This window comes from Syngnathus acus, chromosome 10 (assembly GCF_901709675.1).
Source record: "Syngnathus acus chromosome 10, fSynAcu1.2, whole genome shotgun sequence".
Lineage (NCBI taxonomy): Eukaryota > Metazoa > Chordata > Actinopteri > Syngnathiformes > Syngnathidae > Syngnathus > Syngnathus acus.
This window is the reverse complement of record NC_051095.1, coordinates 6254388-6280413: the sequence shown is the minus strand read 5'-3', so window position 1 is coordinate 6280413 and position 26026 is coordinate 6254388. Positions and strand designations below refer to the sequence as shown.

General features: G+C 48.2%; 2 protein-coding genes and 1 long non-coding RNA gene across 7 annotated transcripts; 1 reads left to right on the top strand and 2 right to left on the bottom strand.

The window, feature by feature from the left end:
- The first annotated feature begins 167 nt into the window (after positions 1-167).
- On the top strand, positions 168-10358 carry nfkb1 (nuclear factor of kappa light polypeptide gene enhancer in B-cells 1). 3 transcript variants are annotated; one of them, XM_037262631.1, is made up of 23 exons: positions 168-460; positions 1654-1697; positions 1796-1880; positions 2742-2782; positions 2927-3025; positions 3173-3324; positions 4520-4683; positions 5075-5233; positions 5399-5503; positions 5582-5673; positions 6025-6163; positions 6278-6427; positions 6516-6620; positions 6803-7031; positions 7114-7231; positions 7320-7518; positions 7587-7756; positions 7844-7946; positions 8047-8162; positions 8462-8528; positions 8680-8843; positions 9366-9486; positions 9593-10358. In XM_037262631.1, exons 2-23 carry the CDS (start codon positions 1659-1661, stop codon positions 9676-9678), a joined length of 2703 nt encoding a protein of 900 aa, XP_037118526.1. In that variant the 5' UTR covers positions 168-460; positions 1654-1658; the 3' UTR covers positions 9679-10358. The 3 variants fall into 3 exon arrangements, with proteins under 3 accessions (XP_037118526.1, XP_037118525.1, XP_037118528.1); XM_037262630.1 differs by having other exon boundaries at positions 1646-1697; XM_037262633.1 differs by lacking the exon at positions 168-460 and adding an exon at positions 1556-1574.
- LOC119129487 lies at positions 8203-25524 on the bottom strand. The gene is made up of 3 exons (XR_005099191.1): positions 24994-25524; positions 24805-24905; positions 8203-8215 (listed from the first exon to the last, which is right to left on the bottom strand). It is a non-coding gene; the product is annotated as an uncharacterized LOC119129487 (long non-coding RNA).
- On the bottom strand, positions 10626-24843 carry si:dkey-172j4.3 (diacylglycerol kinase eta). 3 transcript variants are annotated; one of them, XM_037262598.1, is made up of 30 exons: positions 24716-24843; positions 24489-24635; positions 23912-24016; positions 17947-18057; positions 17761-17841; positions 17584-17688; positions 17346-17478; positions 17159-17265; positions 16960-17085; positions 16573-16675; positions 16343-16502; positions 16170-16278; positions 15941-16080; positions 15784-15871; positions 15624-15715; positions 15447-15546; positions 15121-15186; positions 14888-15059; positions 14635-14818; positions 14441-14548; positions 14212-14308; positions 14023-14130; positions 13842-13955; positions 13595-13729; positions 13269-13432; positions 13075-13180; positions 12716-12805; positions 12525-12638; positions 12334-12442; positions 10626-12041 (listed from the first exon to the last, which is right to left on the bottom strand). In XM_037262598.1, the coding sequence occupies exons 2-30, from the start codon at positions 24570-24572 to the stop codon at positions 11908-11910; spliced, it is 3345 nt and encodes a 1114-aa protein (XP_037118493.1). In that variant the 5' UTR covers positions 24573-24635; positions 24716-24843; the 3' UTR covers positions 10626-11907. The 3 variants fall into 3 exon arrangements, with proteins under 3 accessions (XP_037118493.1, XP_037118495.1, XP_037118496.1); XM_037262600.1 differs by having other exon boundaries at positions 17947-18054; XM_037262601.1 differs by lacking the exons at positions 23912-24016; positions 24489-24635; positions 24716-24843 and adding an exon at positions 18751-19002.
- Positions 25525-26026: the final 502 nt, after the last annotated feature.

Genomic DNA, 26026 nt, shown 5'->3' with positions numbered 1-26026 from the left:
CAAATATATATTAATTAATTACTCGAATTATTACTACAATTACTCGAAAACAATGGACGTTTTGCTTGATTGTAAAATACATGTGGTTCGCTGTAGAACTACTCCAAATGACAAATCAACACGTTTTGGGTTTTTTGCTATCAAGAGTGAGACATCTTCTTGCAGTGTGAATCTTTGCAGCGCGTCACGGGGAATTTCCCGACGGGAAGCAAGTCAAACTTTAGTACCTAGAATTTCTATTGGCGTTTTTGTTTTGTTATGTTTTTCTAATGAGGAACCAGTTAAGCAAGTGTGTTCATGCTGGTGGACATTTGTACATTGATTCCCCCGTGCTTTCCGTGCCTTTGAGCGACATGACGTCACGACGGCTTGTGACTGCAATGGCGGCGCCGCGCGTGTCAATCAAGGCGTCAATTTGACATAAATACTAAGGAGCGAGTGAGGCCACTTCACCTGCAAGGTAACGACACGCGTGTGATTGCGAGACCCATCAGTGAAAATTGACCGATGTTGGTTCAAAGTCACTTTGCCAGGGCGGGTAAAGCTTCCTTTTGTCGCCTGCTCACTTCCTCGTTTAAGTCGCTTTGAAACTCGACCGCTTCGCTCCATACATCGGCCAAAACCCACGAAACGCTGTTATGCGTGGAGGCGGACCACTCGGGAATGTTGGACAATCGCGCAAGAATTGGGCGCGGGATTGAAAATCGCCCCCAGGAAGACTGAAAGAGATTTAATTGTGCACGATTACTCCCCCTACATGCCCACAGGGAAGAAGTTTTAAAGCCTTCGGGGAAGTCGCGAACATTCATTCACCTCGAGTCACCTCCTCGGCCTCGTTTTGCTCGAATTTCAAGCATGAATGATTTTTACTTTTACAAGATGAAAGTGTTTGGCAAGCAAGTTGCTGTCCTACTGAGCTGGGGCTCGGAAACTGCAGAGCTGATTTAGTATTGTCACTACTTTGTACGTGGATGTGAAGTCAAAAATACTTGACTCCACTCGTACTTTGCATGTAGTCGGCTCATTAATAATGCTCTACTTAAAATCTTGTTGGAATGAAATCTTATTCAGGGGCGTCCAGAAGGCGGGGCCGTCGGCGGGGGTGTCTGGGCCATTGGCGGGGGCGTCTGGGGCCCCGAGCATAGCGGTGGGAGGTATTCACTGCCAGCTCTGAATTGGAACCAAAAATCGTCTTAGACAAACTCACGTGCGCACCTACACATTCTTTCAACCCTGTCTATCACTGAAAAGTCGTGCTGTATGAATGCCATCCACCTACAAGCTACCGTATTTTCCGCACAATAAGGCGCTTGGGATTAAAAGGCACAAACTCAATTGCGAGGGCAATTCTGTACGTAATCCACTCATAAGGTGCACTGCATTAAAGCGTGCGAGCATGCCATAAGTTATGGTAGACACGCCAAAAAAGAAAAAAACACAACAGGAGCAAGACGGTGACAGTTCCCTCTCGCCGTTGTCTAACTCGTTGTTGCGTTGCTCTTCGGCAATGATCCTGGCTTGAATTGTGCCACACAAGCACATTTACTGATGTTGCAGTTTGGTCCACACAAAAGGTGCACCTTTGTTTTTTGAGAAAATCAAAGCTTTTAACTGCGCCCGACTCTGTAAACAATTGGCCCCCTCCCTTTTCAGGCGCCATGGCAGGAGATGAGCACTTCCTTCCTGTTGGCGGTCAGGTGTGTATGTGCTCGTATTTGTGTGTGTGTTGCATCAAAGTACGTAAACACCACCTTGCGTTTTATTTCATTTGTTGAATAATTGTTTGCGGCGCTAGATCCTGGACGCGCTGATGATTGACCCTTCGTGGGACGTCCCACAATTCCCTACGCTGCAGTCCCACCCGGCGTCCTCCAGGATAGGTGAGCGTATCGCCCCACCCCCCCTTCCCCCTCGTGGCCCTCAATGTGATTGACATGACATCGGCCCGAGTGGAGAGTTTTAGGAGGTTGATTCCCTTTTTTTTTTTTGTTTTTTGTGAAATCAAACAACTTGAATGGAAACAATTTTGAAGTCAAAAGCAAACAATAGGTCTTATTAAGAGGCAGAAGGTTTGAATTAAATCAGAATTCTGTTTCTCTGTCTTTCTATTATATATATACATGAATGGATATTTTTTTTTCTAACTAGTTTTTTTTTTTGTGTTGACGTTTTCAACATGCTCTTTCTGAGATCTGCTGTTCTTGGGCCAAAAATATAACTTGTATTCTGAAACCATTTAAAGTCCCCAAATTGCAGTGCCTAAAAACAATCATTCCTAGTTTTAGCCCCCCACGGGTTTTAAAAGTTAATATTTTTAATAGTTTTATTGGCTTTGCGTAAGCCTTAACCTGAAAATGAAATGCTCTTTTTTTGCCTTGTAAGCACAGCACTTCAAGCAGAGGAAGTTTATAATAAAAAAAAAGGCAAATTTGAATGTCAAGTGATACGCTGCGGTGGCGGGAAAGTGAAAGAAGAGTTTGGTGACGTGGCGGGCGGCGTCCCTCCGCTTTCACTTCCTGTTTGCTGCTTTCCATGCGAGATCGACCGCCTATACGTTTCTGTGCCGAGGTGACGCACTCTGAATGTTGACGGCACAGTGAGACTTTAAAAATGAAAAGAGAAAAAAAAAAAAAACTTGCTGTTAGAAAAGCATTTTAACGGACCTCGGCGGTCACCTTAAACTCAAGTTGATTGTAACTGTAACGCTAAACGGAACATGATGGGGAACTTTTGCTTTCCAGGGGACGGTCCCTTCCTGCATATTCTGGAGGAGCCCAAACAGGTGCGTGGCCACCATATGTCAACTTGACTACACTCGTCCCGTCTCCCATCATATTCATCCAAGGGGCAAAGTCCCTGTGACACACACATTACAAATAAGTCCGACAGCTCGTGACGTGTTTGTTCCGGCTTTGTGTTTTAACAGCGAGGCTTTCGCTTTCGTTACGGCTGCGAGGGTCCGTCTCACGGCGGCCTGCCCGGAGCCTCCAGCGAGAAGAACAAGAAGACGTATCCTACTGTCAAGGCAAACACAAACAATGTCATTCTATTTTTGTAGCTTAGTTTTACATTCTGCTAGCTTCACGCTAACGCAAATCTATTCTGCCCTAACTGTCAAGCATTGCAGCAACAGATTGAAAAGAAACTGACATTTCTAGTTTTGTGTGCTTAGATCTGTAACTACCAGGGTCCGGCCCGCGTGGTGGTCCAGCTGGTGACGGCGCTGACGCCTCTTCCCCGATTGCACGCACACAGTCTGGTGGGAAAGCAGTGTGACAAGGGCATCTGCATCCTGGACGTGCCCCCAAAAGATGACAGCATCACGTAGGGTCTCTCGCACACACACACACACACACACACACACACACACACACATACATGTGCAGACGTAAACACACATTTGTACAGCCATGCACTTCAGAGCAGATTTCCGATTTCTTTTTCTATGCATCTGTTTTATATATAAATAAATAGATTTTTTTAATCTAACTAGTTTCATTGTGTTGACGTTTTCAAATTCATTTTTTCTTATCAGAGCTAAGGTTGTTCCTTTTTATTCAATTTTTTTTTTTGGTTTAGTTTAGTTCTAGTTTTGTTCTATTAATATGTCCTCGGCCACATAGCACGGTTGCGTAAGTTAGTGGTCCCCGGGCTGCGGACTGCCACCGGTCCATGGATCAATTAGTACCGGGCCGCACAAGAAAGAATAAATAATGCATTATTTTACACCTCAGTGACCTGTACATAACATAACATCACTCATGTAATGTTGCCGTGGCGTTATGAGGATGCTGCATAGAATATACAGTGGATTCCCGTTTATTATTATTATTATTAGTATCATCCATGAATCCCCTCATGGAACTAATAGTCGAAGGGTGTGTGGAACTGGTGGTGTTTATGTGGTGACGTACTTCCGTTGTTCTGTTATGTGATGGGCTGGAAAGACAGTACGATTACCTTTAAGAATGTGGGAAACAGGATTGGAGTTCAAACACGGACGATTTTTTTCAAAGAAATTCAGTGGTTATTTGATTTATTGCAGCTATTTATTTGTCGATGCGTTTGATTTTTCTAGAATTGTTTTTAGAAGTTTTCTTTGCAAAAATTCTCTGACGGTAATCCGGTCCGTGGTACTAAAAAGGTTGGGGACTGCTGCAATAACTCATTCAAAAACTAGAAAACGCACAACTTTTAAAATGCACATTGGTACTTTTTTAATTATATTGAAATAAAAACTTCAACCGAAAAAAAAAAGCGGGGTTCTAAATGTTGTTTGTTCTCGTTTTATCCAAATATTGAAACGTGCAATTATGCATAACGGCCGACAATATGGATGCAGGTTTAAAAAAAGGGGATCACCAGGTGTAAAGTAGTAGTAGTTTCAGTTGATTTTCTTTTTCTACATTCATTTTATTTTGTAAACGAAACTTTTTTTTATTTTTTATCTCAATTAGGCGTTTTATTATTTTTCACATTATTTTTCAGTGTTCTCACTTTGATCCATTGTTGTATTCAGCTTCCCCAATTTGGGAATCCAGCACGTGACAAAGAAAAACGTGGCCAAGACGTTAGAGGAGCGCATGTGCGAGGCTGTCCGCATGGGCTACAACTTCGGAGTCTCCATTCACCCTGAGGTCGACACCCCGCGTGCCGACATTAACGTGCCCCGACAGCTCTCCGGTGTGTCCATCCAGCCAGCCTTCTGTGTGTTTTTCCTGTGTTGCTGTGTGATTGCTCCATAGATTGCTTTATTATTTGTCGCTCTTGGCAGAGGATAAAGAATAGCCAACATCTGAGTCTTGTCTGTCGACGGGGTATTTTTATTTCTTTCCCCCCCGGATGTGTTCAGATATTGTGCTAATATCGATGCAAGCTGTTAGCCTGTCAGTGGCATTTTCCATTCTTGTTAACATCGAGCTTAGGAGGCTGGTTTTAAGGCAACTGTGTAATTCTTGTTTTGTATTTGGACTGGACAGGCCGTTTCCACATTTCCCTGGACACCTTTGGCTTCTCCTACCTCTCAGGTGTCGAGCGTCATCGTTTGCGGTGTTTTGGTGTGTTGTGTGTGCAGAGCAGCAGCGCGGCGCCATTTGCGGCGCGTCGTGTGCGCAGGCCAAAGAGATGGACCTCAGCGTGGTGCGCCTCATGTTCACCGCTTTTCTCCCCGACAGCGATGGCGGCTTCACCAGACCGCTGCACCCTGTCCTCTCACACCCCATCTACGACAGCAGTCAGTACACACACATACACAACACACACACACACACCACTAAGCACCTGCTAGTACTTTTTTTTTCTCAAATCGTTATGGATGAGGAAAATAATTTTACAATTAGAAAAGTTTCCCAAGACGACCAAACGTCGCACCTTAGTGACTCATTGTTTGTTACTTCAGAGGCTCCAAACGCGTCCAACCTCAAGATCGTGCGGATGGACCGGACGGCTGGCTGCGTGAGCGGCGGAGAGGAAGTCTACCTTCTGTGTGACAAAGTCCAGAAAGGTTGCGCGCACTCACAAAATGCACGTTGAGCTTTCGTGAATATCACATGACCAACGTGCGTTTGTGTACGTACGTCAGACGACATCCAGGTGCGCTTCTTCGAGGAAGACGACTCGGGTGTCACCTGGGAAGCTTTGGGAGATTTCTCCCCAACGGACGTGCACAGACAGGTAAGCGCCCTCGCATGCAACCCGTGCTAACTCAAAGTTACACGACTGAACATAAACTAATAAAATTGTTGGAAAAACATCTTCATTAATGAGATCAAATGCAACCAAAAGCTAGTGACTAAAAAACTAACTCAAATTGCATCTTACATGTCTGAAACTAATCAGAGCAAATGTGTCCTTTGTTCTCAACCTTTTCAATATCATGATCAAATATTACAGGAATTATAACCAAGAAATGAACTTTCCAAAAACGAATAAAATCTAAATTAGTTTAAAATCCAATCCATAACTAAACCTAATGAATAGTCCCAAACTGCTGCAACCCTGCTAACCACGGCGGCGGCTCTCCAGTTTGCCATCGTGTTTAAGACGCCCAAGTACCATGACCAGAACCTGCAGAAGCCCACCCAGGTCTTTGTGCAGCTCAAGAGAAAGTCGGACAGCGAGACGAGCGAGCCCAAGCCCTTCACGTACCACCCTCAGATTCTCGGTACGTTCTTTCCGCCACAACGATAGCCCGATACAAAAATGTCAGCCAAATGATGATAATGGAGCACACAAAGTATTGAGTGTAGTCATGGCTGATGCGAGTGTGCGTGCGTAGACAAAGAGGAAGTGCAGAGGAAGCGTCAGAAGACGTTGCCCAACTTCCAGGACTTCAGCGGTCTCGGCGGCGGAGGAGGCGGCGGCGGCGGCGGCGGTCTGTACCGAGGAGGCCCGGGAGCAGGCGGGGAACCGGGCTCTGCAGGAGGAGGTAAAACCTGGCACGCCGATTTTGAGCCCCTCTCCAACGCGATCCTGCCAGGTGGGTAAAAGGCTGACCAATTATTTTGCTCTGACAGGTTACTTCCATGGTTTGTCCGCCTTCAACTATGGGAGAGGAGCTGGAGGCGGAGCTTGTCCCACAGGATACGCGACGGGTCTAGAAGGAGGTGGAGTCAAACACGGTGAGAAAAACTGGGGTTGCCAAACTTCGGCCTAGTAGTGACAAGACTCCAGTTCGATTTTTTTTTTCCTCTCGTTCACACCTTAAATTTCCACTATGTTTGACCCATTTATTTAATGGTTCTACTTCAGACTGCTGTTCCTTAAATGACTAAAATGTGTTTATTTTATTGCGTCTTTATAGAAAATACTCCTGGCTATGACGACGACACAGACTCGGATTCCGATGACGACTCAGCAGCGTGCACTGTGGCGCTTCCGCCACGGCAACAGGATGTTCAGCAAGAAGACGAGGACGAGGATATCGATAGGCAAGCGTCAGCCGTCTTCCTGTACGCTGCCACGGGCGATGCCGCGTACCTGCTTGCTGGGCAGCATCCCCTGTTGGCGGCGCAGGACGACGAGGGAGACACGTGAGTGCGCCTCGCTTCGAGTCCATTGCCTCTGCTGCTCGCACATTTGAGTCCAATGAGCGATCGCCGCTGCGTTTGTCAGGGGACTCCATCTGGCCGTCCTCCACGGCCAGCAGGGGGCGTTGGACAGTCTGACGCGGGTGCTGGCAGTGCGGCCGCCCGGGGACCGAATTGTCGACATGAGAAACCATCTCTACCAGGCAGGCTCACATCACTCATTATCGGGGCGCATGGAGACAAACAATGGATTATGTAACGTCCTACAAGACGCTCTCTCGCTTTTGTCAGACTCCTCTGCACCTGGCGGTGACAACGCAGCAGCCATCCGCAGCGCAGGCGCTGCTGGCGGCCGGGGCTGACCCCACGCTGGGTGATCGCCACGGCGACACGCCGCTGCACCTGGCGGCGCGACAGGGGGGGGCCATGGTGCGCTTGCTCTTAGGTCATCACGCTGTCAGATGGAGCGTAGATACTTGCAACGCTGCCGGTACACACACACACACACACAAAGTACACACACACACACACAGTGTTTTGACTGACTTTCGCTGGCAGGCTTGTGTGCCATCCACTTGTCTGTGGCCTCCAATCAGCTGCGATCGCTTCGGGAGCTCTTGGAGGGGGGTGCCGACGTGGAGGCTCAGGAGCGGAGCAGCGGGAGGACGGCCCTGCATCTCGCCACCGAAGCCGACAACGTGTCGCTCGCCGGCTGCCTGCTGCTGGAGGTAACGATGGCGTTGTCGGCGTGACGCGAACCTTCTGTTCTTGTGCCCTGCGTGATGACGTCATCAGCCCTGTGCACTTGTCGCCAGGGCAACGCCAAGGTGGACTGTTGCACCTTTGACGGTTCCACCCCCCTGCACGTGGCCGCCGGGCGGGGTTCCGTCAAACTGACGGCGCTACTCATGGCGGCAGGTACATATATAAGCATACTGATCAACCTGATTATATTCGTGCGCCATTGACGTCTTTATGTGTTGATGCTTGTTGCCTGTGTGCTTGCGTGCGTGTTCAGGTGCGGACCCTCACAGGGAGAATCTGGAGCCACTTTTCTACAAGGATGATGACGACGACGATGACGAGGGCTGCGTTCCCGGCACCAGCCCCATTAACTTGGCTGCCTCTGAGCAGGTGCATTGCCAAGTCCAATTGGAAATGATTCACTTGTGTTGATAATGAGTGATCTTGTTGCAAATTACATAAGCGATCAGACATGGTCAAACAAGTGCAATGTCAAGAATATCCAAAATCAAATGTTTGCAACTTGCACATTCCCATGGATTTAGCCGTTTAGGAAACGACTTGATATGATTTCATCATCATTTCTAATAATTAACATCAATTTCATTAGAGGCTTGACATAAAATGTTTCCAGATGTGAGCTGAAGCAAGGAAGGAATGAATGAAGATGATGCTTTGTGTGTTGTCAGGTGTTGGAGCTTCTCAGTGGTAGCGAATACCGTCCCAAATGTCCCAGTGTGGTTCTCCCGCCTCAGGGTGAGTTTGTGAAGTCAACCAGATACATGAACATCCTAATTTGCCATTCTCCAACCTGCCCCCTTTTGGCTTTGAAACCTCCTGCGCGCGCACACACACACACACACACAACAGACTTTTTGTTCTTTGAGTGCATTTGTTTTTGAGCCAGGCGACCTTCAGAGTCTGGATGCCTCGGTGAAAACGAGGCTGTGTAACGCCGTGATGAGCGAAGCGCTCTGGGAGAGGCTGGCCGACGCTCTCGGGCTGGGAATACTCAAGGCCGCCTTCAGACTTAGCTCGGACCCGGTCAAGACGCTCGTCGATTCCTACGAGGTAACGCAGTGGCACAAGAACCGCCTATGTCATGTTGAGCACATCGGGCATGTCAGGGTGTGACTGTTTGGTCCCCTTTAAACGGACCAGGGTATGATTGGAAGGCTGGTCCAAACCTTCTGTGCAGGTGTGAATACACGCAAACAAATCCTGGTGCGGATTAGAGAAAGGGCCTGAGACCCACTTTTTCAGGTTGTCTCAGTTCACTTCCAAACAAACTTTGATGCGGTTCGCTTCGGGTGTGAATGCAAACAGCGTAGATCCGCTGGCACGTTCTCCTCCATTTCCGGGTCAGCGCTCTGTGTGCCGCCCTGATCATTGCTGGACCATAGATCGTCACAAGCGTGGATGTGTTTACAAAATATACTTCACTTGCAAAATGGACAGTTTGAATGGGAACCGCACCAAATGAAAAAAAAATGAAGTCAGCTTTTGGTCCGGACCAAACAACCGGACATTTCTGATCTAAATATACCCTTGATGTTTATCGAGTGTTTGTTGAGGTACTCGCATGTGTTTCAGGTGTCTGGCGGTACTGTGCGAGACCTTGAGGCTGCTCTCAGATCAGTTGGTTCAGGCAAAGCACTGAGCGTCCTGGAGGAGGCGCTGTGTTACCAAGATGACAAGCGTGACCCGACAACGGGTGAGGGAAAGCAGCCACGCCTTTCATGTCTCCATGGCAGCCGTCCCTACTTAGTTTTTCAACTGCTTGGCAACTGTGAAATGGGACTTCCTGTCACCACCTGCAGGTGGCGATGACATGATGTGCGCTCAGCTGGAGAACCTCAAGGTGGACGGCGTGTGCGATAGCGGGGTGGAGCTTTCTGTGGCGTGAGTGTTAGATTGGTTGCCAGAAGACTGGCAGATGCTCACAGACCCTGACCTCTGTCAACCCCCCCCCACCCCCTAACTGCAAAGACCAATCTTGGGGCAGGAAGTAAAACTTGCTCGAGAAGTCAAAGCGCACACACACATATACACTCCACTCCGGGAGCAGTCAACATGTTCTGAGTTGTGGACAACTTTGGATTGGACAGCTACGCACACATCACGTAGGAACTTTTCTCTTCCGCACGCCTGAACAGGAAGTCACCTGGCACACTCCTTCAAATGCAAACTCCATCCGTCACACGCTCGGAAAGTGAAGCTCTCAGTGCTCCATCACGAAAAATATGTACATAAAATGCTCCTGAAACATGGTGGGATCTTCATCCAACGCACAACAGTCGACATACATGACCTGACTGGTGTCCTTCAGGTGGTTTCCTCTTACCTCGGCCAGCTTCTGTCAGGCTTTGTAGGATGAACACATTCTCAAGTTTTCCTGCAAAGTGCCTCAAACTTTTTTTTTTTGTGTCAGTGCATCCAGGCCCAGAGGAAGCAAAAGTGCCCTGAACTATGATTCGTCCTCCACCACTGGGTTTGGGAGGTTTCTTTTCCAAATGTGTTGCTAGTTACTGATTGAAGATTTATAGTTGGTAATCCAAATACCATAAAAGTAACAATTTGCAGTTACATTTTGGATTTACTCCAATACCAAATATGCTCAAATAAAAAAAGGAAGCTAATAACACGATATAATACAGAATGCTTAACATTTATCTGGTCGTTTCTGTAGGAAGAGAAGCTGCAGCTCCCCCCCCCCCCCCCCCCTCACCGTTAAGTCATTTTAATCTCCAAAGCTTGTTATCTTTGTTATACGCCATCACAGGATACAGAGCAGACAGAACTGGCAGCGTGCACGCGCACACACAATGCTGGATCATCAATAACCCCATTAAATGACGTTAAAACAATCATTTATAAAATTAAATATGCATAAGCTTTCATTTTAAGACCAATACACGCGCTGCAATCATATGTTCAGAACACGTTGAGAATTTCAAAAAGTTACACATCCTGTGCACAAACATCTTAATCGATATTTCAGAGATATTTCATGAGTCCACTTAAGCTTTGGCTTCAAACGTCAAATGGCTGACATGGTTACCATAGTTACATGTTGGACCAGCGCAACAGCAGAGCAGCAGGAGGAATGACACGGATCACATGTCATCAACCGGCATGCGCGCACGTGTTTTCTCACATCTTTTATAGTTAATCTTAAATAATTTCCATATTATTCACCTAATATTACACACATGTAAACAAACACATGCATACGCATTTAACCCCCCCCCCCCCCCCACTCTTAAAGTAGTCTGTAAAGTGCAAGGCAAGACACAATAAACTTGAAATGAACGCCACCCCTTGCATCACAACACACAAAGTGACACACTGTCGGGAGTGTGCCGCTCGCTCTACTTGGCACAACACCACAAAAGCCTCGGAAGGCAAAAAAGGCGGCAGCAGTCTGGGTGGATGTAGTAACAGCATCCCACCACAGAGGGGCGAGCGTGAGTGCAAATGAGCATTTTCCTGATAAGAACTTAACACCACGCAGTACAATTTTGTTCGCCCCATCATAAACACTTTTTTTTTTTTTTTTACTTATCGTGTTACTTAAATTCATGATTTCTCCATTCCCGATCTGCACGGGAAAGCAGCAAAGCCACAAGAAGATTTGGGAATCACTTGCAAAGCGAAGGCTCACATTGGTGCGTTACATTTACAATCAGCTGCTTGTAAGTCACCCTGTGACCTCTGGACTACCTGCTGAGGCCACGACAAGCAAAACGAAGATCCGCTTGAGCACTTTGGATGTGCACATTATTAAGATTAGGATTATTATCAGGAGTACTATTCATAGCTCACCACACTAATTACATTCATAATGTTTTTTTGTCTCCCCCCCAACAAGTAAGATTTTTTCTGCACAACGGATTCAGTTGTCATGGAAGGTCACAAGGCGTCGCCAAAAGTCTCACTTGAATCTGAGCGCAATTCCGTTTGCAAGCCTGCAGTAGGCGGGTCGGAACAGATGGCTGCACCCGGCATGCAAGCGACGTTGTAAACATTGTTTCTGACAAAAAGACACATTTGTTGAAGGCTCTTTTGATAGCGCAGGCTAGCAGACCCTTTTGAAAACAACCTTACAGCAGGAAAACGCAAAACGACCAGCTCATCATCGGTGGCTCTCAGTCAGGCCAGCTCTGGGGGAAGGCGTCTCGCCATCGGCGGCGGTCAAACTGAGAGGCCGGGAAAGATCGTCACTTGCTTGGAGATTGGCCTTCAAGAGTCCCGCACTTGACGATGTTCCTAAAGCAGAGTGACGACAGACAATTCGAAACTCCAAATGTGCGCTCGCTCATGCACGGCTACAACTGGATTACATATATCAGCTTTGGCTCAATGGGGGAGGTAATTTCACACGAGTTATTTTGTGACAAATGTTGGTCGGTTGACTCGAGTTGCGTTCAATGACCGCTCATGGAGTAGGACATCTCACAATGATTCACCAAAAGTTGATTTTGCACGATCTGGCGACTTAGATACGTGAAGAGCTTGAAGCTAATTTGTCCGACAAATGATTTTGGTCAGCTGTTCCAACCTGAGAGTGAGCTGTTGGACTTCTGCTTGTGGAGCTTGTCCTTCTCCCTCTTGACTTTAGGCATGATCTTTAGCTTTATGCTGCTCTTACTGCTGGGACGCACCGACTCCTGTACGCAGACACAATCACGTGTGCCATCAGAAAGGCAAGCAGGCACGTGGACCCACACCACAATGTGTTGCAAATCTTACTCCCTCAGCACAGTGCATCAGCGGACAGATCCAGTGGATATCGACCAGCTTGTGGAGCTCAGCACCCAAGCTGTTCAGGGTTAAGCGGAGCTCTGCCTCCTCGGGGCATTCGGACTGGGGCGAAGGAGACGGAGGGTGTGTCATAGACCAGACGACAAAAGGTGGCTGCGGCGACTGTCGAGAGACATTACCAGATGTTGTCCGTCCATAAGCATGCTCGTCTCCGCCTGCAGAACTTTGCTGCTGTTGACGATTTCCACGGCCGTACTGCGACTCAGAAACTGAAAATAAATAATGACCCTTTCACTTACAAATTGACACCAATACAGTGAAACATTTGCACTGGCTGAGTTTGGTATGAAATGCACAAAAGGTATGGCGATTTCAACGTAAATATCTCTCGGCCTTGGTCTTGACACGCTGCGAGACGGTTAGGCTTGACATGTAACGGTGTCCCCGCACATCTCGTGTACAAAATGCGCATTGCGTGGGTCCAAGGGCCCATCTGCCGACCCGTCTGGACCCATCTGCCTCCGCCTGGCGTTCCTACCTCGGGGCTGGACAGCTTGGCCTCAGTCAGCACCATGGCGCTGGCGTTGACAGCATGCGCCAGCTCTTGCTCCACCAGCTTGTGGGTCTTAGCGGTCTCGCGGATCCTGGGGAGGAAGCAGAGCAGGAGAGTAATGAAGACTGCTCTGGTGGGCGAAACGCAAAAATTCTCTCCGCGGGGGCGGGGTCACCGACTTGCTGATGAGCGTGTCGGCCACGATGCCCAGCTGCTGCACCTGGGCGCACTCCTCCTCCGTCAGGTACTCCATGGACTGCTGCGAGTTGAGGCGGGGTCTGTTGGCACGGTCGCTGTCGATTTTTAATTTGTCCTCCCACGACTTGAGCGTGCTCTCAAACGCCTGGCCGAACGCGAGAGCGTCGACCCGCAGCAAGAGATGGCGAGGAAGATTTCAAAAGAACAGATGACCTCAGTTTAGGTGAGGATGCGTCAGGTTCATGGAATCAAAACGACAATTCTCACGACCTGAGAGCTTTCACCAAGAATGACATCATCAACATACCCTGTCCCTGGTCAGCATCTGCGCTCGATTCTTGTGGAGGATCTTGACAATCCCCGGCGGCTGGATCCAGGCCTCGCCGTCCACTTGCACGGGGACGCCCTCCTCCCCCAGGATGGTGATCTTCACCTGGCGACACTGAGCATAAGATAGACGACTATCAGCAAAACCCAACGTGACCATGACGTCGCAGTTAACTTGACTTTCATCGGTGTCAATTAGAAAAATTGTGTGTGTGTGTGTGTCTAACCTGTGCAATGCGATGGTGCTGCAAGTTGATAACTCTGGACATAGCCATCTGCATGCTGCCAAACACCGCCACGACTTCCAACTTCTTGTCGTCGAAAGACGGAGCACCAAAGTTCTGGAAGGAGAGCGAAAATGAAAAGAGCTCGCCGGCACCCACGTTTTCACTCCCAAGATGCGCTTACGTTGTCTTCTTTGGTGCCCCCCCAGAAGTTGATGCCTCCCGCGTAGCTGGGAATGTTGAGCACGGCCAGGCCCTGGAGGATTGGTAAAGGAACGGCCACGCCATCGCACTAAACAGAGAAGGAAAATTGAATGGCTGGCCTTTCATGAACCGCCATATTGTCTTTCTTGAAAACATCGTTCCACCAAACCTCCAGCTGAATCCTCTGTTCCAAGTTTTTGTAGGTCTTCTGGACCAGCTCTTTCGTCCCCAGAACTCCGTACCACATCATGTTCTTTGTGCGACTGCTGCAGGACACACAAAAAGAGATTCCGTTCGTTTTGACCGAGTAGAATCCTAAACATCGACCTAACGCAACCCCAACCTGAATCCTAACAGTTTCCGTCATCTCTGGTGCTCCATTTTCTTTTTTTGCCTACCTGCACTTTTTAGGATGCTCATCGCGCTTGTTGTTGAACTCCAACGAGATCTTGGCATCCAGACCGATGCCAAAGTAATTGTTCATCACACACTTCTCCCAACATTGTCTGCAGATGAACAGATACTCAGTGAGGACAACAAACAAAAAGAATGAGCGTGACACCAAGCAGACGACGAGCGAATGGACTCTTACACCGAGTCGTCGTTGAAGTTGACCGTGTGGAGGCTCGCCGGTTTCTCCAGGACAATGGACGAGGACGGACTGCTGTAGCTGGGACAGAAGGAAGCTTGGCAAAGTTCCTCGCTGTTCTCCCGCTTGAGGGTAGATGACGACCACATCTTGTGGTCCTGAGTGTGTCGGTTCTGCTCATCCACCACTGCAAAAGTGAGTGCGTGAGAGAGCGGGCCACTGAGAGAGCCCAAACAAACGGCCGCTCCTCTTTCACCTTTCTCGGCCTGTTCGATGATTTGCCTCAGTGCCTTTTTCAGACTGTTTGCCCGCAGCATCAGCTGCTCCCGAGAGCGGTAATTCTGCCCGTCGGAGCACGCGTCGCTTCCATATTTATCGGGGTCTGAGCCACCGCCTTCCGGGCTGGCCAGGGAACCCGCAGGAACGACCTGGAAAAACAGGACTTCATTTTTTCCTGTCCTGGACAAAAGGCAGCGTCCTTTTTCTCACCTGAGCTTCAGCTTCCTCACTTAAGGCTTTGACCAGGGAATCCAGTTTCTCATTCAGCAAAGCACACTGGGAGAACAGAAAAGACTATTTATTTTATTTATTTATTTTAATTAATTTATTGTATTTATGTATTTATTTATTTATTGTTTAAGTATTTATGTACGTATGCATTTATTTATTTAGTATTTTTTAATGAATGAATGAATTAATTTATTTTTCTTATATTTTTGGGGGTTGTAATTTAGTGGAAGCATTTTGGATAATTTTTTTCTTTTTTATAAATACTTGTGACAGGACACTTGTAAGTTTCCTTGTATAACGTTCACCTTCTTTGCCATGGCATCCGCTTCCTCCTTGTTCTCCGTGGCTCTCTCGTACGCTTTGCCCACCTCTGCCACAAACTCATTCACCGTCCCGCAGAGGAACCTGTCGAGGGAGGAGGTATGAGGTTGTGAGTGGTCACGTGACAGCTCCACCGCGGGCCTGCTGCATCGGACGTATACTTTGCGGAGGAAATGACATCACTGTGTCTATCTGAATCCAGGATCTTGGCCAGGTGGGACGCCACGGAGTCGGCATATTGAGTGATGTGAACCTGGAAAATTCCACATGATGATGATCGGGAAGATGGCGGCGCGGCTGATCGACGCCAATCGCGCTCACTTGGAGGGAAGAGTCGAGGGTGTCGTCTTCCTTGGCCGACGGCGCGCATTTGGAGGTGGCAGGAACCTCGTAGGTCATCACGCTCCACCTGTGCGCATACGTCAAAAATGTCTCCAACTAAAAATGCGCTCTTTGAGATCCGCCCAAGCTGCGTTACCGGTCCAGCATTTTGGTGGTGGCCCTCTCCAGCTTCTCCAAGATCTGCAACAGCTGCGCATCGTCGTCGCAGAGGCCTCCCCAGCCCAGAACTCGAGCCAGGTCGTTCCCGGTGCCCAGCGGCAGCACGCCCAGCTGGCACTTGACAAAGCGGGAAGTCAATCCACAGTTTGAACCGACGCCCTTAACGGAACCACGTTTTCGAACGTCTCTACCGTCGAGGCCCTCACCTGCTTGTGGAGGTTGAGTTTGTCCAGCTCCGAAAGCACCCAGCCCACGCTGCCGTCACCCCCGCACACCAAGATACGAAACGTCACAAACTTCTGGAAGAGGCGCAGGCTGGAACGCCAAACAAGACGAGATGAGAAAAGCGCTAGCTCTGGAGGACGCGGCCAAACCCTACCCGAGCTCTGGCCCGCCGTTCATCAGGTCAAAGACTTGGGCCGGGTTGAGGAGCTGCTTGAACTTGCGTAGGAACTTGACTCCCTGGTTGTCGCCACTTTTGGAGTTGACGAGGACCAGGAGAGGACTGGAGCAGGACGCCGACGTGGCCTTCCAGAATCCTAACATGCAGCGGGTTGATAAACTGGAAAGGTCGAGGGCGGGACGAAGCGTGCGCGAGAGGCCTCTCACCGTCAGAGTCGATGCTGTTAAGTGCAGTAGGAGGGATGATGGACACTCGACACTGACCCAGGGGACACACTTTTCCCATTTGCTCTTTACAACTGTTGTGGACCTGGCGTGTACAGATAAGTGCGGTCGTCTCCGCATTCCAGTGCACAAATGCAAATCGATGACACTTGACGAACCTTTGCAAATACCAGTGTGGGACTTTTGCGTGTGTGTGTGTGAGCACTTATTCAAGCGTGAGGATCTCACATGCGCGACCAAAATACCCAACGCCAACACACACCTTGTTAAACACAAGCGTGGGATGGAGTTCGCATCACGTAGCATATTTTCTCATTCTTTGCCACGATCGTTTTGGTTTGGCAAAAATGCCGGGATGATCGCTCTTACGATGGCCTTGCACCAGAGGCAGCGCCAGTCCTGCAGCCGCCGCACGCTCCCGCAGTTCTTGTCGCACACCACGCACTTGGCGCTGACGGGCAGGTTGCCTTCCAGCCACTGGTGGGGCATGGCCACCTGGGGGAAAGCACCGTGTGAGCACATTCCAGCCCGGTTAGAAAAAAGGTCGCGGGAAACCACAACAACACACCCCGTCCTCATCTTCCATGATATCGTTGCCGATGGAAACCAGCGTCGTCCACTTGCAGTTGTTGGTGGAGCGAACGGCGCAGCGCTTGTGAGCCTTAAACTTGCACACTTTGGGAGGACAGAGAGGAAAAATGCGTTCACTTTCGTGGGAAAAAAAAAATAATAATAAAAAAAGTCCGCGTGTGTACCTTCGCAAGAAAGGCCGTGAGAGGTGACGCCCGGCAGAGCTTCCCGGCAGACATTGCAGAAGGTGGGCCGGGCGTGCGAGCAGGCGTACCAGTTGTGCATGCCCGAAAAATGCTCCACGTTGAACTGGCTGGCCTGCACCGAGAGGGAAGCCTTCATCAAACGTGCTCTCATGTGGAGAACGTAATGAATGAAGAAAGAGTCCAACAGGCCGCTCCAATGGAGGGAGGGCTCGCTCACCTCATAGATTTCCCACTTCTGGACAGATCTGAGTGCCCCGATCCAGTCTTCCATTTCCTTTCTGTTCTCGGCGCACAGCATCAATTTGCGAAAAGGAGTGATCACCTGCCAAAGATGACGGACGGCACCTTAGCAATGCGGCCTCACGGTCATCGGCAACATTCGGGTCTCTCTCACTGTGAAGCTGTTGTTGACGTTCTTGGTGCCGGTTTCGGCCACGCTGGCGTCTGACAAGTCCACCTCGTCGAAAATAAGAGACTAAAGAAAGAAAATGACAACAGGTTAAAATTGCTCTCTGCAACAACAACGACAATTTGACAGCAATTCCGAACATGATTTCTTTTTCTTTGCAGACGTCGTTACCTTACAGTCCTTGGCGTAGTAGAGCGTCCTCCCTCGGAGCTTGAAGTAGCGGCGCTTCCATCTTTGGAAGGAACTTGTCTGCTTCAACAGGTTTCCCTCTTTCACGCTCTTCTGTGCACACAAATAAAAGGGAAGACATGACTGGGAAGCTGTGGCTGCTTCCTTCTTTGTAAAGAGATTGCGCACTATGGGTCATTAATTCGAGGGGGGGGGGGGCGAGTGCTTTATCTATCAGGCCACTTTGCAAACTCTCTTGACGACACTGGCGGAGCAAGGGGGGGGGGGGCTCCCCCGAGATATGCTTGGACCCCTCCCCCAAATGCCAAGCCAGATAATTGACTTTTAGGTATTTCCAGATATTTTCCAGGAATATTCTTCCACATTTCAACGTTTTGTTGAAGAAAAAAAAAGTGTACAAAAAAAAATCTTATTTGGTTTTGTGGATATCCTCTCCGAAAGGAAAAAAAAAATCTTAGCTACACAGTGCCCGACAACAGTCAGCAATGGTGGCTTTCCACAAAGAAAAAAACAACACTGGTCGTAATCTGTCTGCCATCAGTGATCATCACGGGCCCATCAAATTGGTCAATATGTGTGTGATGTGTGTGTGAGGGGGGGGTCCAAAGTACTGTCACTCAGAAAGTGGCACTTGTCAAAGTGTCAGGGAGAATGAGTTGAGCGCCGGAGGCGATTTGACAGCATTCCCCTTTATGGCAGCTTGGACTTTGTTCCAACATGGCACAAGCACACAGAATGGGTCCAAAGTAACGAAACCTCGCTCCCCGTCACTACGGTGGCACTGACCTCTTGCACGGAGCAGCAGCTCTGGGCCAAAAGGGGTTCCGGTCGCTCATCCTCACCCAGCCGCTCTCCCTTGCGTCGGAACCACACAGGAGCCAAGCAGCACCCGCTCGCTGGGCAGAGGGCTAGCATCGGTAGGATGGACCTCAGCGGGCCGGCTCGTTTTTTTTCACTCACCCAAAAACTAACTAATCTCACCCAAAATGATGAAACAACACACGACGGCTCTCAAGCTGCTGCTTCCTAACCCGCCCGGACCGGACTAGCTCGCAACTTACTTTGTACACTAGCGGCTCCTCAAACAATACGTGGCCACTACCACTTCCTGCCTCTCGCACCTTGCGTATTGGCAACACCCCCTCAGGTATGCTGGAAGCCCCACCCCCTTTCAGTGTTTGCATGTTTACTATCAGTGCCGGTCAGACAGGTTCCACCAAGAATATTTATAGCCACAAGGAAATAAGCTCCTACCTGAACGGACACACACACACACACACACACACACACCACACCCCTACAGCGTAGGTGTGTCTTGTTGTTCTGGTTTTTTATTTTAATGAGTTCAAAGCCAGCGACTCACTCGTCCTGCAGGCCTCTCACACTTCCTCTAAAATAAACCCATCATTTCAGAAGTCAGCCTTTTGTATGGCGGACTTGAAAACATAGTGACTTGTGGGCTCCAATTTATTGTTTTACACAGACAAAAAAAAAAAAAAAAATTCTCTTCTCACTATCATCTGGCCATTTTATGATATGATGCAAAATACTTTTATATATAATTTTATATAATATTTAATAATTTTCTTTGCTGTGTTTGATAAACTTTACTTGAACATACACTCAATTGTAATGTTGGCCTTCGAAAATGTAATATATTTCAAATTACTAGTTACTTTACATTTAAAAGTTATATTTCATGACAATACTATTGTGTTGGCTTATTATTACGTTTACGTGCCGTTTTTTCATCATTAGTGATCAATTGCTTTATCCATCATTTTGACAGTTTAAATGGAAAATGTGAAATTTGCAACAAAAGCTGAGTCAACTTGGATCTATAAGGATTGAAAAGTTTCTATTCTGGGCGGTGCTGCTTATTTTGTTCAGTAGCTGCTTATTAATAAAATGCAGGGACTGCGATCTTTTCACACACGCTTGCCCACGATTTTCCAGTCCCACCAGTCCGGGACGTGTGTGTTGCCCGGCGGGGTGCACAAAGAGAGAGAGAACAAATATTTAGGAGGCTTGAAATAGACACGCCCCACAAACATGTAGCTCTGACCGCTAGCACGGAGGCGCAGTTAAAACAAGGCGTGGGAGGACTTTGCACCATGGCGACCACATCCTGTCTCATGCACCCCCGTGGATGTATTTATAGACACACACACACGCACACACAAGCACACATGACTTGTACAGGAAAAGAAACGGATGAGTGTCTACGCTGTCACACACACACACGCGCACACACACACACACACACGCACACACACACACACGAGTCAAGTTCCGCCACGTTTTTACTGTTAATGTAATTTCGTACTATCATCCCCTTTTTGGGATTGTGCCTGTAGGGTTTGTGCGTGAAAGGACACATAATCTCCTGCCAGTGACGGGAGGAGGGAGGATGGAGTGTGGGGGGATTCGTCAGAGCATACGGACCAAATCTGGTGCGCCGCTGCATAATCCCTACGCGCGCACACACACATACAAACACACACACAGGAAAAGGAAAAGTGATGACAGCCGCTTGTCCCGAATGTCCTGATGTGATTAGCATGTTGTTATTGAATGTGACAAGAATTGTGTTTGTGATGGAGCAAAAAAAAAAAATTAAAAATCATGTGCATTTGAGGGATATATCAAATCATGTCACAGCATTTTAAACCTCATGAAAATTTTAGGGGTACACGAGTCATTGAGGATGCAAAGAACATTTTTGGACCTAGCAACTATCTAGCTACATCACCTTTCAAATATTTTGCTAATTTATCAGTCAAACTCGGATTGGGCAAGACAGTGGCCACATTCTTTCCTCCGTCAATATCATTTGTTGACACTTTTGGAGGCATGACCTGCTTATTGGGCCTTGCTAACATCTATCATCAACAGGTTCCATAAAGTAATCAGATTTTTCATATCTGCTCAGTCTGGCGCGGGCCAGGATTAAAGGCACCATCGTAATGACAATTGCAGACACCTTTTCAACGTTCCACTTTCTGTGAAACAAACGCCCCAAAAACGTAAGCAAAGGGTTCGTAAAAGAGTCGCTCCAAATATATGATGAGCAGAAGCTTCGCATTGGAAGGATGTGGTTGCCCGCTTGGCGGCCTGCAAGCGCTTTGCGACTGCAAAAGATTTGTGTGGCCTCGTTACCCGGATTGCACACTTGAAAGAAAAACAAGTGCAGGGGCTGCCATATAATTTAGTGCGCCTTTTTGGATTCTGCTCATGAATTTGGAACTCTCCTTTCCCGGCCGAGCGAGATGACCCCGGACGCTTTGTTGCGATTCAAAATGCAATGTGCAGTCGCTCCTGTTCTAAACAAACATTGCGCTGTCAGCCTCCATTAGGTATCAAACGGGAGATGGAGAGTGATCGATACAAACACACGCACGCAACCGGCACGCGTACACACACGCCAGTTATCGATTGCAGTTGTTGGGATGGCTACAAAAACACAAGTCAGGTCATTAGCGATGACGCAAACGCATCAGCGGTCCCGACTGAGAGCAGTCGTTTTGAGTTCAGCACATGGGCAAGGGCGGGAGACATCGTTCTTTTCGTTGTCATTAGCGCTTTTTACAAAGTGAGTGCATGTCACCGGTTCGACGCAGGCGCCGAAGATAGCTCATTAGCGGTATTTTTGTCTCGCTCGCGCGCGGCCCCCGTTAATGGGTAGGCGGAGGAGATCTTATGGGAGGAGAAAGGACGGGGCGTGACCGAGTGGGAAAAGACGAAAAAAGTCAAGAGAATGACACAAGGGAAGAACAAGGAGAGAATAAAAAGGGATGTCGCAGCGGGAGCTTAGGGACAAGACGGGATGGGTACAAGAGAAGGACGTGAAGGACAAGAAGACGTGTGAGCAGAACACGGCGGAGCGAAGGCCCAATAATCCAAATCGTAAAAATGACATTGATGTGCCGCAAATGTCGAGAGTTGGTCGACGGTGTCATAAACAGAATATCGGTGTCGCGTTAACACCACTCGGTTATAAAAAAAAAAAAAAGCTCGTTAAGTGTTAAAATGAGGGGTCATCTGGTTTCGACTCTAATTGGAGTGGAAATTGAAACCATGGATGGATGGATGGATGGACGGACGGACGGATGGAATTGAAATCTTGTATTGTGTTTAAGGCAGTAAGGCATTTGTGTTAATCTAAATACTCAACACTGCACTTTGTCGTGTGTGTGTGTGTGTGTGTGCGCACGTGTGTGTTGAACGTTCAACATTTATAGTGTGTAGCCTATGTTTACGTAAATGTTACTTAGACACTTTGCGCTAGTATAAAAATGAACACCTGTAGGTGTTGAACGGTGTACTTTTTCCAGTAGGACAATATCTCCCACCTCCAGCCTTTTGTCTCTTTGTCTGTCTCCCCCTTCTTTCGCTATATATCGAACCCGGCGTATAGCTCTGCGACGCTATCGCATCCAGCCGGGGGGCATAAATCAAAGCGTGCACACAAAAAGACACACGGGCGCGACGTTGGCGATCCCACACAACGGCGTGTGCGCTGCTTTCGCCAACCCACACGCGCACCTCGAACTCGTCCTCATCTTGGCTACATTCGACACCCACACGCGCATCGAGTGGTGCGCTATAGCAGGCGAGCGAGATGAAGATAAAAGTGAACAAATGCGATGAGGCCAGAATAACTCTGGGAAAGTGGCGCTCTCCTGCCGCATTTGGAGCAACATATACGTTTGTTTGACTCTCTCATAGCGCCAACAAAGATTTCCAAGCAGTTCAGTAGGCCACTTTGGAGCTCCGCCGGACGCGAGGCAATTAAAACGACAACGGTCTCACTGGGAGGGCAAAAGGATCGACGCAACCCAAAAGACAGAAATACTCTCTCTTCAGCTATAGGAGGAGAGGGGGGGAGAAAGAGTGCAAAAGACAAAAATCATCCGGAAGAAGAATATGCATAGATGCAGGTCTGTCAATATATTTTCCCAGAAACAATCCCCAATAAGCGATCATTGATGGGGTTTTTTTTCCTTCAAGTACATCCTTTTACGGTCAGCCAATTAACTTGTAGGTTTTCAAAAAATAGAAATAGAAGTTTATGTCTTTATCTATATCTTTAATAAATAACAAATAAATGATAAAATAATAAAACTAAATAAACAATAAAAATAAATACTTGGGCTTGCATGTGTGTAGTTTTTTTTCCGCGACAAAGTTGACTTGACATTCCTGCATGTTTGCATTTGCGTCGCACACCAATAAAAGCATACTTGGGCTACAAAAGTGAAACACGTGAGAAGGAGCAAAAAAAAAAAAGAAGAGTGTGAAACCTTATGTAATGGAGCCTGAAGCGAGTGAGCGCAAAGCAGAGGAGGATGAGGAGACACATTTTCCTTGGACATGGTCAGAAAACATAAGTATGGATTCAAGTCATACAAGCAGGTTGAGCGTTTGGTCACAACCTGACAGTTTAAGGACAAACTGCTGCGGGCCCAATCACAAAGCGGCCCAGCGGGCACGCCAGAGGCCAAGTCCAGCCCTGGCATGGCTTGACATCATGCCAAAATTGCCCACATTTCTCATTCAATCGCCTTTTCATTTCTCTATCAAGGTCAGCCTCACCGGGGCAAAAATCCCACAAAAATATCCCGTCCGCCCGCCGGTCGCCATGGCAACAGGCAGCGGGATGCTGTTTCTGATCTGAATGTGATTTACAGCAAACGTTTGATAGCGGTGATAGATTGACACCATGACATTGAGCTTGCCTGAGTGGAGTGGATCGAATGGTGCTTCACTTCATGATTAATGATTCATATGACAAGAGTTTCCGTTCATGCTTTACAGTAAAAGCTGGCCCAGAGAGTATTAATGGAGAAAACTTGGCCACATGACAGATAATAGAACGTGTCTGATGTAGTCCTGTCGCAAAAAAAAAAAAAGACTTTGGGGCGTTCTCAATTTAAAATGCGCCTACCTTGGCCCGCATCTGTCCTGAAGTGGACACTTTGCGGATGAGCTTGTGCGACGTCTCCTCTTGCTCACCGTCGCTGTCGGAAGACTCGTCTCCCGCATCGCCGGCCTGCAAGCGTACCAGCAAAAAAAAAAAAAAGAAAAAAAGTTGCCCGTCTGCTCTGGGTGCCAAGCGCCTCCAGCACAAACCGGATTTCGCGTTCTATTTCTCACCTTCACCTGACAGTAGCCTGTTTGGAACCTTTTATTTATTGCGATGATGCAATGTAATTTTCTTATTATGAAACTATGCAACCAACGTTCTGTTTGTCACCTGTATTTGGTTTGCTTTTGCTTTCACTTTCTCTGCAGTCAATTACCAGGTACGCATTCCGAATGAGAATGTTCTCAGTTGCCGTACTTGGAAAACTAAAGGTTTAACAAATAAGTGATACTGTGGCTTGTCCATGAGCTTGTACAGCATTTTGTTTTGTTCAACCACAGGAGGCATCATGCATCACACAGAGAGATGTTACGAATAGCAGTTGAGTTTGGGGCTTTGTCAGTGTGGCTTTAAATGCAAGTCTTAAAACGGAACTTACAAGAGGTGTCCTCTCGCCATCCGCTTGGGCCGACTCGCTGGGCTCGGCCACGTAGAGCACGTTGGGGTTCAGTTTGGAAGCCATGGTGGAGGGGGCTTGGAAAGATTTGGGATGAGGTCCACTTGGTCAGGCTCGATCCGGCACCAACTGCAGATGAGGTGACGAAATGGAGCATCAGTTGCGCTCACCGCGCATCGTAGCTTATACACATGCACACGCACACAAACCTTTTCCTGTACAGGAAGTTCCTCCGTTTTTGACCTACAGAACAGCCCTTTAGGATGGCGACATATGTGGTGATAATGAGGACGACGACGATAATGACGATGATGATGGGCAAAGACGGAAGGAAAATGACTCTCGTAGCAATGTAGCCTGCTGGCAGATCCACGCGCGCTTTCGATCCCCCATCCCGCCCTGCACGTCGAAGGCAAGCGGCTCGTTTCAAGTGGCGGAATCAAGCCGCTTCGGAATCAAGCCACCGTCGCTCAATTCGGCAACTCACCGTGGACCCAAGGGCACAGTCGGCTTACCTTTCGCCAACCTGCCACGCGCGAGCGCGCGCGCTCGTTGGCCGGTTCCGACTTCTCGCTACCGGGGCCCTCTCCTCCTGCACCTCCTCCTCCTATGCCCCTGGTGCTCTGCTTCGCGGCGGCGTAGTGCTCGCGGTGTCAGAAACGAGTCGGATCAGGACGCAAGAGCGGAGGCAAGCAAGCAGGCAGGAGGGGAGAGAGAGACAAATGGAGAGAGGGAGAGAAGGCGGCTACAGCGAGGCTGCAGGGTGGAGGAGGAAGGAGTGAGAGACCGATTAGAAAGCCTCAGTTGTTGCGGTTCCGAGGTTAAACTGTTGCGCGCGCACGCGCACGTACACACGCACGGCAAGCAGATCCAAATGCACGGGAGTATTGTGCAGCGAGCAATTATTAATGATCATTAATGCGGCGAGGTTCATAACTGTCGAAGCAATGGAGATGCAGCCAAGATGGAAGATTTGCCTCGATTTCAGAGTTGACCTTCATTGAAAGCTTTCAATTACAACGCTGCAATTCAATACAAAGACAAGTTTGTAGCTACTATGTCTTTTCATTTTTTTTAAAGTGCCTATTTGGCATTGGCTCAGCTAGAAGGGGGTAGCGAGGCAATTGTTCCCCCCCTTCCCGGAAACATACTTGACTCCCCAGGTGCCAGACCAAAGAATTGACATTTGGATATATTTACAGGTATTTTTTGTCCACATTTCCACCCATCCCGTCGGTAATATGTAAGGAATCTTTATTCGCATTTTCCGAAGAATTCTTTGGCTCGTAAAAAAGTTTAGATGTTTGAAATATCCTTGACCATTGCCATTGCACTCAGAAAAAAAAATCCTAGCTTCACCAATGCCATTAGCTCCCACCTTGATATGTTTTGAAAGGCCCAATTATAAAATTACCCTCCAGTCTGATATCATGAATGCATGTCGGCTGAGAATCCATGTCAAAATTGTTATAGAACCCGACGAGCTTATGAGGAATCCAAGCCCAACACAGTGAATGGAC

Coding starts and splice junctions, on each gene's coding strand:
- si:dkey-172j4.3 (XM_037262598.1), bottom strand. CDS start 24,572: ATGGCTTCCAAACTGAACCCCAACGTGCTCTACGTGGCCGAGCCCAGC. Junction 16,676..16,959: donor GCCTCTGGTGCAAGGCCATC/GTAAGAGCGATC, acceptor TGTACACGCCAG/GTCCACAACAGTTGTAAAGA. Junction 15,716..15,783: donor CCCTCGACTCTTCCCTCCAA/GTGAGCGCGATT, acceptor GGAATTTTCCAG/GTTCACATCACTCAATATGC.
- nfkb1 (XM_037262631.1), top strand. CDS start 1,659: ATGGCAGGAGATGAGCACTTCCTTCCTGTTGGCGGTCAG. Junction 6,164..6,277: donor GTACCACCCTCAGATTCTCG/GTACGTTCTTTC, acceptor GTGCGTGCGTAG/ACAAAGAGGAAGTGCAGAGG. Junction 7,519..7,586: donor AGATACTTGCAACGCTGCCG/GTACACACACAC, acceptor TTTCGCTGGCAG/GCTTGTGTGCCATCCACTTG.